Source organism: Chelmon rostratus, chromosome 18 (genome assembly GCF_017976325.1).
Source record: "Chelmon rostratus isolate fCheRos1 chromosome 18, fCheRos1.pri, whole genome shotgun sequence".
Lineage (NCBI taxonomy): Eukaryota > Metazoa > Chordata > Actinopteri > Chaetodontiformes > Chaetodontidae > Chelmon > Chelmon rostratus.
The window spans coordinates 923,538-937,042 of NC_055675.1; the positions used below are offsets into that span (position 1 = coordinate 923,538).

General features: G+C 40.8%; 1 protein-coding gene across 1 annotated transcript; it reads left to right on the forward strand.

Moving 5' to 3' along the window:
- The first annotated feature begins 1,604 nt into the window (after positions 1 to 1,604).
- Positions 1,605 to 7,003, forward strand: LOC121622100. Its single transcript, XM_041958939.1, has 2 exons — positions 1,605 to 4,470; positions 5,755 to 7,003. The coding sequence occupies exons 1-2, from the start codon at positions 1,760 to 1,762 to the stop codon at positions 5,822 to 5,824; spliced, it is 2,781 nt and encodes a 926-aa protein (XP_041814873.1). The 5' UTR covers positions 1,605 to 1,759; the 3' UTR covers positions 5,825 to 7,003.
- The last annotated feature ends 6,502 nt before the right edge of the window (positions 7,004 to 13,505 follow it).

A 13,505-nucleotide genomic window follows, 5' to 3' on the forward strand; every position in this document is an offset into this window, starting at 1 on the left:
TTTTAGAGAGGATGAAGAGATGGGTTAAGACTACAGATCTTAATAATGTACTACTGTTCTGCAGGATGATGTCACTTGTCTGTGCCTTCCAAAACCGTTACAAATAACAGTTGAAATAAATCTGTTTTATGATGTGACAACACTAAACTTAAGGTTTTGGTTGGATTTATGCACAAAAACAACTTGGTAATGTGGAATGTTTGTGGAACGATCATGGTTGGAGCTAAAATTATACTTCATTAAGGTTAGGAGGCCTTCATATCATGGCAAGGTTTGGGGACAATCATGGTCATGCTATCAAACAGAAATGTTGTCAAAGTGTAATGCTTTGGTAAACTAAGATGAGCTAAGGTGCGTCAGTATCCAGACCAAAACTCATTCATCAACATTTACTACTGCAGATATTGATTATAGTCAGAACCCTTTATAAATGACTTATCAATAACTCTATATCCAGGGAACTTTTGCTGTTGGCCTATTAAAAAGTAATAAACTCATGACAGTTTATTAATGATGTAATTTATGACTCAGCAGCCAAAAATATTTTTCTCAACTTCACATTGCAAAAGTGAAGTTGCAATATCACATCTATAATGCATTAGTAAATTATTTATTAACCATTAATGAAGCCAAAGTCATGCCATATGTTTAATCAAAAACATACATTTTTACAAAATGAAATAAAAAGGAAAATGCAAATACAAATAGATATTGTTAAGTCTGTCATGACATTATTGTGAAAACCAACTGGTCTGCGAGGAGGTGCAGTTTATTTTAAGGGCTGGATAAATGGCAGGTGAGAAAAATGTTTCTATTGATGATGAAGTTGAGTCTAGTCTCGTTTCGAAGGGGTAGTTTAGCTGAGTGAAGGGCGATGGTTATTTTTGGTCCAAGAGATTTCCCGTTTTAAGTCAAGAGTGCCAAACTGTCATTGTGACATGATCGTATGCCAGCAAAACCTGAAGTATCCTGCGTGACAGGAATTCACACTACCAGGCACCAGAAGAGATCACTATCTTACTACAGTTCCTATCTTCATTTTTTCAGAAAACCTTAAAACTGAAACGTCACAGCTGAGTGTGTGTGTGTGTATGTGTGTGTGTGTGTGTGTACGTGTGTGTACATGCATGTGTGCATGTCAGTGTGTGTGCGTGTGAGAGAGCTCTAAAATATATACTTCTTTATTTACAGTAAAATATTATCTACATCAAGTGAATCTGGGCATTTCTGGCTACAGTATTCAAAAAACAGAGTTGTTGTTCTCTTAAGTGAACTCAACAGAACATGTTAACAGCAGAGTCAATGAGGCTAAAAACACCACCTGACAAACTCGGCTCTGATTAAACTGATGAGCTTAAAGTCTTATATATAAATGCCTGTGTGTGTGTGTGTGTGTGTGTTGATGCACTTAACACGACCATCTGTGCATGCTGAAGGAGAGAGAGGGAAGAAACTCCTCAATCCTTCTTATCCTCTCAGCTCCTTACCCTCGCAGGCCCTGGTCAGTAGTCAGTTCACTCAACAGGTTGCACTTGTTTTTACTTCACAGTCTGATCACAAAATTCTGAGGAGGAAGCATAAAATGACTGAAGCAATACATGACAACTAGTATGTGGAGGCTGGACTGTCAGAGCTATAGCTGGAGGATTCTAGAAGACCATACCGATGGATTTATATTTTTCCTTCATCTTTCCCTCCTGATTAATTTTATTTAGCAAAAGTTATTTTTGAATTTCTCGAATACTGTTTGAATGCAAAAATGGGCTGCTCTCCATCAAAGGGTAAGTTATTTTCAAAGCATGAAGGCACTGGACCTCAAAAGAATCTGCTGGCTGAAACACTACAGGATGATGTCAATTCTAAACCTGTAGAGGAGGAAAGCGACTGTTTGCAAACCTATGAGAAAGAAAATGAACTTCCACTAACCACTGAAGAACATCCCAGGAAAGAGACCTCCGACACAACAGCTGCTGAAAATGCAAGAAACGAGGACATTAAAGAAACAGAGGTGAATGTGATGCCCGAAGAGGTAGTTGATGACGCTGTACAAACAGTTAAGATTAAAAAAACAGAGAAAAGAAAGAAAAATAAAGGCCAGAGGAGGTCTTCTCAAAAGCAGAAGCCTTCTATTCTCCAAGCAAAGGTGGACTTCCCACCGCACATGGTCAGGGCTCACCAGGCAGCCTATGCATTTCTGAATCCAAACATCTCCAAATATGAGACCCTGTTGGGCCTGCTGGACCAGGCCGCCCAGACACAGTTGTCCCTTCAGCCCATGATGTCTGCTTTGGTGTTGCGCTTTGAGGAGATCAACCAGGGTCTAGAGGAGATGGCTGAGGAAGGGGAGCTGATGTTGAAAGAGCATGGAGACTACATGGCTTTGCCATCTGGGATGATGACCCCAGCCGTTATGCAAGCTAAACCTAGCACTGCTACAGCCAGCCCTCCTGATCCACCTCAAGATCTGTTACAGCAACTGCTCCAGCATTCGACAGAGAAAATGAGGATTGTGGGGGGCTCGGTCCATGCACTGGGTGACACCACGCTTGAGGAGGCATTGGAGTATTTTTCTTCCCTTTCTAAACTACTGGTTGAGAAGCTGCAGGCCAAGCAGGCAGCAGAACGGAGGATGGCTCAGGTGCTGGCGCGGGTAGAGGGAGCTACCATGAGAAAATCTAACCCAGAGGATTCAGCACTGCACAGTGAGGACAGTGGAATTGGGGGAGAAAACGAAAGTCTGACAGGGTCTGAGAGGCACCGCCACCACCGAGGGAGTGCTGGATCTGGAAGCTGTGGGTCTGGAATCAACATTCGTGGTGCATTTGATACTCAGCCCATTAATGTACCCAACCTGGTAGGCCATAATGAAGATGATGAAGAGGATGAGGAGGAAGACGATGATGATGACGAAATGTATGTGGATGATGAATGTGATAGGCCTGAAAGGAAGAGGTCAAACTCTTCCCCACCGGATCCCAGTCAACCTCTTCTCTACATGCGTGCAAATTACATGCAGGGTCAGCAGCCAGCAGTCGAACAACCCCTGACTGTTTTCACTTCAACCAAACTGGAAAACTCCTCATCCACCAGATCTGAAAACATAATGATGGAGCTACAAAATAGCCAGAGGGACTTGGATCAGCGAATGAAAAAGATGGCTGAAATCCAAGGATACAAAGAGTTAGCAGGGCCTCATTGTAAAATATACAGAGCTGGACTAAGACGGCATTCATTAAGTGGATCAGCTGGTGCACAATTCAGAGGAAATCAATCACCTTGTTCCTTTCCAATTTTAGCACCTCAACCACCCAAGCGACAATCTGTCAGAAGGCTGATAAACACCTTTAGCCAAGGGCTGGATGGTAGACCAGGGCAGAGGCTTGCTAATATTCCACCTTATATCAGGAGGCTCAGGAAAAGTGGGATCTTTCTGGCATCTGACACAGTAAATGGTAATGAGCGGGGTATAGTCACCAATGGCAACCATAACAACAACAGCTGGGCCGATGGCAGAGATGACTTGGATGTAGACAACCTACCACCTCCACCCCCAGAGGTTCTGATGGACAATTCATTCCAGAGTACTGACGGCATACCAGGAAATGAGGAAAGGTCACAGAAAGATTCAGTTCGAAGTCTCCCAATGATAATTCAAAACACAGGAGTTACCCAGCGTCTGAAGGCATCCGTGCAGAATGTGGAAGTGCTACCAAGCCGTGCGATTGTGAGGCCAAGATCGATTAGTATCTTGCCTGCCCATCCTGTCAGACAGGATGCCGTTGTGGGGACGAAAGATACAGAACAGCAACCAGATACTGATCAGGATCCAGAAATGGAGAAGGCTAACTGTCTCTACCAACAGGCACGTAAGATCATTCATCTACGCAATGCAGCAGGATCTCCAGACAAGAGAAATATTGCAGAACTAAGCAGCAGAGGACCTTCATCCTTTCAAGCCAGAATGGGCCCGAGATGTGAAAACAATGAATTTCATGAGGGTGAGATGTCCTCATCCAGTCTGCCTGTGACAGCACCCCCTGTCTCTAGAGTCCGCCTACCACCATCTTGTCCCTCTGTGTGCCACAGATTTCCAAGTCCTCCTGTGGTCAGACCTCAGACCATCTCTAGGCCCTCATCTCGCCCAGGTTCTCCAAGAACGGTGACACGTGCCACAGATAAGAACACTGAGGAGATCATTCCATCTGTGTCTTTTAATGATGCCCGTTCCGTCTTCTGCCTAAATGAAACACAAAACTCTCAGACCTGCATTGCCACTGGAAGTTCTATACTTCCCAGACCATGGGGAGAGGCCTCCCGAGGCAGACTACCCATGAGAAAGAAAGACAGCTCAACCCGCCGTGTCCAGTCAGAACAGAGGCCTAGTTTGACTACTCATTCAGAGTTTTCCAAAGATGGCAGTTCGGTGTCTAGCAAGGCCAAGGGGAGTGAGCATGCTACCACAAAATATGGGTAAGTAATATCACAAAGTTGTGGGTCCAGATCAACCTTGCTGGTCATTTATCATGGTCATGGAATTTCTCAATATTGTTAAGTGGAAGCAGAGGAAGGGTTAGATCCTTGTGATTAGGGTATTATAGTGTAACTAAAAGACCCACAGAGGTTAGTTTGACCTTTAGTCATTGTTTACTTTGAATCCACACAGATGGTTCCTGACTCAATCAGCTGTCTGCCTTACTGTGAATGACATCAGCACATCTGACCATCTGTATTCCCAGCAGACCTAACCACCCAAGTGCCACTCTTTCAGAAGGCTCATAAATATCTTTAGCCAACAACTTAAGGTTGATGGTAGAGAAAATCAAACTATATCAAGACAGGGAGAACCATAGATAGATTTAGACAATTCAGTGAAAGGTAGGTTTTTGTATGACCAGGGCCACAAAGTCCCATGTTTAATGCAATGTTTAATACATTAATGCAAGTTCAGTTATTATTTTTTTTCAATGTGTAACACCGAGGTAGGAGTTTAAAAATATGCCCAAAATACAGACGAGGCCAAGTTATCCCGACTTTAATCCAGAATATGACTCAAACTCCTAAAGGAATGGATTCTACACGTCCTATAAATGCATCTTCATAACATTGTTGTTGTTAACCTGTGATACTTTTCTCACATTTTGGCCATGTTTTGTCAAGGGGCCAAGTGCGAAAATCTCACATTTTGTTTTATATTGTGCTAACTTGATTCATATTCCTAATTAAACTTCCAAGAACGTCTGAGGCTAGACCTGTATTCATGCCATGAATAGTCACTGTCTCTGTGTTTACTGGGAATTTGGAGGCAAGGATTCATATACAATTCACAGAGGTCAGGTTAATCCACCCTTGTGTAGTGATAAGTCAGAAACCTGCTTTGTAACCTTTTGTTTTTACTTCTTTTGTTTTTAACACAGTTCAAAATTGTCTATGATCATCATTATAGATCTTTACCTGTGAAGAGATTAACAGTAGGGATTTAGTCAGTGTGCTTTTATCACAAAGTGTTGGACACCTGCAGTAAAATGTTTTTCAAACAGTTTAACTCTAATTCAAACCTACAGCCAGATTGCCCAGTTGTATGTTACCAGCTCACCTTCTGCCTCTAGAGAAATCACTTGGCATAATCCAGATTGGATTAGCCCTCCTACGCTACGTCTCCACACCTGCTGTTATGTGAGCTTCTCTGCCTGCTACCCCACATAATCCACTAATGCACTAAAACTCTTTTTCCCCTCCTTTCTTGTGGTCCAATAGGTTGGACAGTCCTCTGATGACAGAGGATGACGCCCATTTGGATCCAAGTGCCACTGAGACAGCAGCCTAGAACCTGTGATTGTTCCAATGTCTAAAGTGAAATATGAGTTGGGAATGGAGAAAGGGATTATGGATTAGCAGGATACTGAGGTTTAGCCCCTTTCTCTTTGCTTTCCTTTCCTTTCCTGATTAAAGAGGTTTGTTCCAAGAGTGGGTTTCAGACACATGTATAATGTTAATTCAGTTTTGAAGGGCACGAATGTTATTCTCTGGTCGATTTCTGAAAACATTGTAAAAATTTATCTGTATCATTTTTTAGAAGGTCATACTTAATCTATGATGAATGTTGAATATATAATCCACCTTGAATTTGTTTAAACTGAAGATACATGTACAAATGTTGTTATAGCAACCAATAACACCCTTGAATCCTCAAATGTCCTCTCAGTTTGCTGGTGAACTGATGAAGAGTTGGTAGAGCAAGACGAGGTAGAGACCTAGTATATGGCTGGGCGAGGGGCGTGGTTGGCAGTGGTGTATGTAAGGTGAATTCCTGGAGCTGTATTCATAAAGCTTCCTAGTACAAAGAGTTGCTCCTGGTGACGAAATTCTTAAAAAAAATCTTAGGCATATGATGTTTTCTAAGATTTTCTACTTACAGTTAAGACAAGATCCTGATAAAGATGAAAATGTCAAAATGACAGTGAGTAAATGTGATGAGTATGAGATGTAATGTTGGTGGTTTCATCTGTAGGTGTGGTTGCATCTCATTACAGGTGTTATGGCATTATTGCACTGGGTGGGAGATGTGAGTGCATACATCTCCCACCCAAAGCAATACTGCTACAACAAAAGCAATTACTGAAACTGATGAAAACAGCCATTTTTCCTCTTAAAATTATCAGCATGGTGAATAAATGTAAGCAAATAAATGCAACAACTATCAGCCTGTGTTTCTAATATCTATTAACTGCCCCTGCTCTTTGATTGCTGCTTGTTTTTCTATGTCTCTATATTGAGTGTTTTGGCAGAGTGATTGTTATGTACAGTCTAGCAGAAATTTGGGGGATTTGGGGGTTCTATTGGCTGCTATACCAAATTCAAAAAGTAAGCCTTTAATTTGCATAATTATCAGATGTATTCAAATGTTTTTGCATGTGTTTTAAATTGTGTTTGGGATCGTTTGTACTAGCTTTCTACTTGTGTTCACCATATTTTCTACCTCCACTATGTCCCAATAAAAGTGAAAAATCTGCCCAAAGCCAGACCTACAATGTGTTTTCTTAAAAATGTTTAGGTTTATGGAAATGTTCAAAGGCTATTATATTTGCCCAGTGTATAATACGAAACATGATATGTCAACAATATCACACTCCATAGGGTACCTGTGGTTTAGTACTCCAACATTTTAGCATTGTACATCCAAAAAGACAGGAGAATTGCAAGAGACAGATGTAAAAAAAAAAAAAAAAAAGGTCATAATTGATGCAGCAGAGGCTGAGATATCCTGACTGGGTCAAGGTTGACAATGCTGGATTCTACATTTCCCAAAATGCAGCCAGAACATGTTTGTATTTCTTTGACTTTGCTTTCCTGGTAAATGCAAAAATGTCTTTCAAATTCCACATCAGCAGCTGGTGAATAAGGCTTCTCAAGCCCAAGCTGAGATAATCCTGATGACATCATCTGTGTTTATTTTCTCAGCCTCTGCAAAGCTCATCTCAAGCCATAGAAGACATGTGTAGGACTCTGCATGATCACTCGTTGGAGCGCTTCTTTAAAGGCATCCTTGCTTGTGAACAAACTAAGTTATGTCATGACGTGATGTGCTAGCAGAGCTGGAGATACAAAACAAAACATTGCCCCAAAGCAACACTAATGGTCAAGAAAAACACAATTCCAGACATGAACATGGGTTGGATGGTTTTCAGATGATGCGGTTGGAGAGGACAAAGGAGTAATGTACATATTCTGGCCAGGGTAGACAGATGGTTTGAAAGAGGAGTGAAAGAAGCCATCTATGTCAAACTGGAAAAACCATCATTGACCTGAGGGGATGGCCTAAGACACCACTCATCAACCACTTACAGTGCAATACTCAGGTCCCTCCCCAGGCAGCTCAACAGCCATTCACACCAAGAGCCAGGTGACTTTGATGACATGATGGTCAGGTGGAAAAACCCCTCCCCTTCACTCCAGGACCCACCCATTGTTAGTCTATTGACCCATTAACATTCTGGCCCATGTGACCTTAATGACTCACATGATAGCTAGGCAGGTCCATGACCCTGCCAGAGGATAAATACCTGAGACTTCCCACCATTCAGTTAGAACTAAAGAGGCCTTTTGGATGGGAGTTGAAATGTCCTCTAGAACTTCAAACTTTTGGAAAAACCTTAGAAGTTTGCAGATTACTATATCTGGAAGGAAGTCTGAGTTTAATAAAAACTGATAATATAAATAGCTATATTTATATTCATGGAATCTACATTTTTATGTGTGTAAAACTGTGTGTAATAACTAAGTGCATTACAGATAGATAGAATTTGCCTACCAATATATTTATATTATACTTCAAATATACATCTCTCAGTCATTTTGAAGTCTCTCAAACTAGTGTCCATTGATACACAGGCCCAAACTCAATAGCAAAACAGAAATGTTCTGAAATCAACAAACAAACAAAAATGACTGAAAATGTAACATATTGTCCATGTAAAAATGCATCAACATTATACACAAATCAAATCAAAGCAAAGGCAAGTGTTGCTAGTTTTTATTACATTTTTTTTACCAATTTACATTCAATTAATGAATTTCATTTAATCCTATCTGATATCACCGTGTTGGTGTTGTGTTCCTACAACATCATTATTAATGTTGCTCCATGGCCATCATTGCAACTGACCAATCATGTTGAAGCAGGAGGTGTTTGTTGTAAAACTCCTCATTACTGGAAAGCAACCTCTGCATATCAGGCTTATGGGTGCAGCGATGGTACAGGCTTGTGTGTGTGTGAGCATGTGTGTGTCCCAGGTTTGTCAGTGTTCATGCCAGGCACTTCAGTTCACACTGATTAATTGTCCTTAACTAGTGCTTAGTAGTGTTAGCCTGTTGAGCCACATGGTTTTCAATGATCCAATCTATTTTATGTTTCAGAAGTCTCAGTTGCACCCTTGGAGTACCCCTCACTTTGGCAGCGTCTCATCACTCTGGCCCAAGGGCCATAGATCACTGGATCAGCAGTTGTCGGACCACCTGGCACTGCCAATCCGAGACAAGCCCCCAAAGATCTGTTGCAGGTCTCAGTTTGAAAGGACCTCTAAACAGGTGCATGTATGTGTGAGAAATCATAATAATGACGCAGGCAGACACAGGGCTTCTCATTCAAAGTCTGCTCAAGCTAGGGAAGATGTAGCAGGCGCACTTACATAGTCCAGAGTCCCAAGGTGAAACTACAGCACTGCACTGCCACCTACTGTTCACAGATTAAAGCACACTTCTTAGTTATTTTTTATTTTATATCCTTTTGTTTTCTTGCCATTTTAAAGTAAGAGTGTACATTTTAAAGTTCAAGAAATCATTAAGAAATCATCGATACTAGCCTCATCGATACTAGCAACTTAACACGGAAGCATTGCACGTAAACTTCAGTTGGTTTTGATACTGCAGTTACTGACAGTGCTACTTCATCACTAACAGATGTCCACTTTTAATGATTGAGTAACTAAATTGTCCCAAAAGGCATCATATTGCCCCCCTGCCCAACACGTCATTCACTCTCCCCTTAAAGTTATAAACTGGAGGTGGACGAGGAGGCATGAAAGAGCTTTGGGATACAGAACATGTAAGACAGCAGGAAGCAGACAGACACAGCTGTACTGCTGAATTGTACTTTTTGTTTTTTCTGCTTCTTTCTCTTGAATCGATACCATGACAAACAAAAAAGAAGACTGCAGGTACCATTTGTTCAGTGATTTTTATTTTGTTTGAAGTGCAAGTTATGAAAAACTTCAGTCTCAAGCTTTAATTTGATCTACAGGAGTAGTAGCAGTACCTTTTATTGTCGTGTATTCAAATGTACAGTGGCTAAGAATATGAAAAATGTTCATTATTCATTTTGAAAATTAGAGGGAGCAGCAGTAACCCAATTCCAAAGTCACCTTTGAAGCAGACAGACCTCTGGGTGTGAGGGTGGAACTGATTTTGCTGATTCAGATTATAAAATCCTCACTGACACTTTCCAGTCTGCATTTTAAACTGTCAATTTCCTTCAGTGTCATTGCGATAGATGATAGATACAATAACAGTGGTGTAAAGTGATGCATGAAGTACTGTAATTGAGTACAATTTAGAGATACTTGAATATTTCACTTTACATCCTACTGCACTACATTTCAGAGGGAAATATTGTAGTTTTTACTCACTGCATTTATCATTTGAGTTGCTTTGCATTTTCTGATTAACAACACAATATGTAATCAGCACATAAATTATGTTTTAAAATTATGATACCATCAGGAATTAGGGGTTCATCTCTGGCAACATTCCAGCTGTTCCCTCTGCGTGCTGCTTGGCAACACCATGCAGACAGATCTGGTGACACGAAATCTTCCTAATAACAAAGTAACAACGCAGAAACAATCCACTGACACAAGCGCTCAGGCACGAGGATCGGGACTCAAATGCACGACTCAGACAGACCGGGGTAAAAATGCCCAAAGCTAGTTTTAATGACAAAAAGGTTCTTTACAAAAGTGATGAACAAAAGACGCTAAGGATATGTTTAATGCTCAAAAAAGGCAAGGAAATCAAAACTCTCTCAAGGTAACTAGAAGTACACACATCAGACTATATACATTAGACTATATACATGAGGTAACAATGAACAGGTGGAAACAATCAGGGCGGGGCAGACAATCAGACAGGCGGGAACACACCAGGAAGCCAGGGTCTGAAATAAGAGGAGAGTCAGGGTTTCACAATAAAACAGGAAGTGCGAGACAAAACTTGACGTGAGTGAAACAAACAGCTTAACAGACATGACAAGACATAACATCCACTGGAATACAGGGAGGTCATCACCAACTCCGTTGACTGGTGTTGATTAAATCACCTGCACATCAACACCAGCAAGACCAAGGAGATGGTGATGGACTTTCACAGGAAAGCACCACAGACTACACCGGTGTGCATCTATGGTTTGGACATTGAGATCGTGGGGGAGTACAAACACCTGGGTGTACACCTTAACAACAAACTGGACTGAACACCGAATACAGATGTCCCTTATAGGACCAAAGTTGTCTCCATCTGCTGAGAAGACTGAGGTCCTTTGGAGTATGTAGGACATTTTATCACTCTGTGGTTGCATCTGCAATCTTTTACACAGTGGTCTGCTGGGGCTGTGGAAGCTCTGAGAGGGACAGAAAGAGACTGAACAGACTGGTCAGGAGAGCTGGCTCTGTCCTGGACTGCCATCTGGACACCATGAGGATGTAGGTGAGAGGACGATGTTAGCCAAGCTGACATGGATCACCCCCCGTATGACACAGTGGTGGCCCTCAGCAGCTCCTTCAGTAACAGACTGCTGCATCCAGTGTGTAAGAAGGAATTAATAAATTTGATCTTATCTTATCTTATCTATCTTAAAATGTGGAAGGGAGCTTGTCTGAGTTGTTGTTGGTGGGATATGGTATTTGCTGTCCACTATTAAATTTAAAATATAAGATTTTGGTATATTTCTATGAAGCCGATAACCATGTATACAGTTGCCAGTTTATTAAGTACACCAAGCGAAAAGTAATGCAGTCGAACAGTCCTGCAATGAGTTTTTGTTGTTTAAACGTTGGTTAACTCTTAACACTTAATTATTTAGGAGGATACTGATCAGAGAGCTGATTCTGACAATTATATACTTTGTTGCTTTTTGGATCCTTAGTAGATCACTGGCTTGCGAGGTCATCAACGTCAGTCTCTCATTCACCTCAGCTCTTCAACAGAAAAATCTACTAATTAGTTATTTGCAGTTCTCATTTCTTCTTACTGTGATCATCCACATTTATGCTGCTGATCTTATCACCTGTCACTGATGAAATGTCTCACACAGGATATGTGTAATGACTGAACGTTAAGTAATAGCCTTGCTAGATACAAGCTAGTCATGTTATCTAGTTGAGCTAGCTACCCTTCATTGTAATCAGGTGTACTGATATCGTCGCAACTTAGTGTTGCTAATTTTAACAACAATTTTAATTACCAAAGATAAATTTGTATGACAACCAAACACCAATAACAGCAATTAATCTGAGGTCAGTATAGGCCAAACGACATCTGGTTGTGGTAGTGAAGTGTTGCTCATGTTAGCTTACTACAATTAAAATCTAGTTAGCTGCCTTACAATAAACATTAACTTAACTTCATATTTTATTCATTCAGTTTACTGTTGAATTAAACTTTTTTTCTCATGTTGATGCAACACAAAAGTGTAATAGCTGCACTTCTATTTGTATCATTTATATTTTGTTTGACAAAAAACAGTTCTATGGTTTAAACAAAGTTTCAATCAAGATGGAACTTTCAATAAAAGACAATAACCATATCAGTTTACTGAACAGGTATTTCATTTCATTCTGGACATATGGTGTAGACTATAGTTAGGCACAGTTATCTTGGGATGTGTTTTCTGTATTTGGTTGGGTTTTCTGTATTTGCATAAAGTTTCTGTATGTGATTGTCTGCTGCACGTGCTATCAAATCAGCGAAGAAGTTTTCTTAATTGGCAGCACAATAAGCTCTGCTGGGCCTCTGCCTCCAGAATGAGACTAGAATGATATGAAAACTGAGATGACCCAGACTATTCCACTTTTCTGGCTCCAAGGTCTACCGATTTGTAGATCTGCTGCTATCCTACTGGCCTGCTGTCTGTCTCTGACATCATGCAGAACACTCATGGGCACTTGATTATGCTCGATGAGATAAGTGTGTCTCTTCTGTCCTTCTTTGGAACTGGGATGATGGGAGATGTTTTGAGATATGATGGCACATGGCATTCAGAGATGGACTGCCTGAAAATGAATGAGAGCACTGGTGAGAGCTGGGTGGTGTAGTGCCTCAGTGTAGCTTTCGATTTAGCTAGGAGAAGAAAAAACTATTTACCACCAAAAGTGATCCCATTCACCACTTTGCCCATTATGTAACCCAGACCCAATTCACTTACTGGCTGGTACACAAAGGTGCTTTCTGAAATAACTGTACATTACACATTTCAGATTTATGTCAAACATGTGTACCTGCATACTAGTTACATACATCACTGTTTATATAAAATCTCAGGCACAGGTAAAAATTGGCTAAATCAGGTGAGATCAAAAATATTTTACTTTCTGGAGAAATCAGCTGTGAAAATGGTGCAATATTTTTAGCATCTAAATGGACAATACGTAGCTGAAGGCCAAGTTGGATGTCTGGGAGAAATGTGGTGTCAAAGTGCAAAAAAGAATTAGCTTTTGACAGCCACAAGCTAGGCACAAATTTACTTTTGACTTTAAAAATTCAATAAACTCAGTGTCTAGCAGAGGGAAGCATAGACATATGTGTTCTGTTTTCAGTTTCAAAGAGAAACAGTGAGCCTTCATGTATTAACAGAGGATCAGCTACTCTGAGACAGAGAAAGTTGAGTTTACAGTAGCCATTTTCCAGAGCACTGATTTCCAGATGGGTTTTGCCACAGAACTTATATTAAAGCCATC

What these genes read in the sequence shown, in the direction of transcription:
- LOC121622100 (XM_041958939.1), top strand. Translation starts at nt 1,760, where the DNA reads ATGGGCTGCTCTCCATCAAAGGGTAAGTTATTTTCAAAGCATGAAGGC. An exon ending in CATGCTACCACAAAATATGG is followed by an intron (nt 4,471 to 5,754) that starts GTAAGTAATATC and finishes GTGGTCCAATAG; the next exon opens with GTTGGACAGTCCTCTGATGA.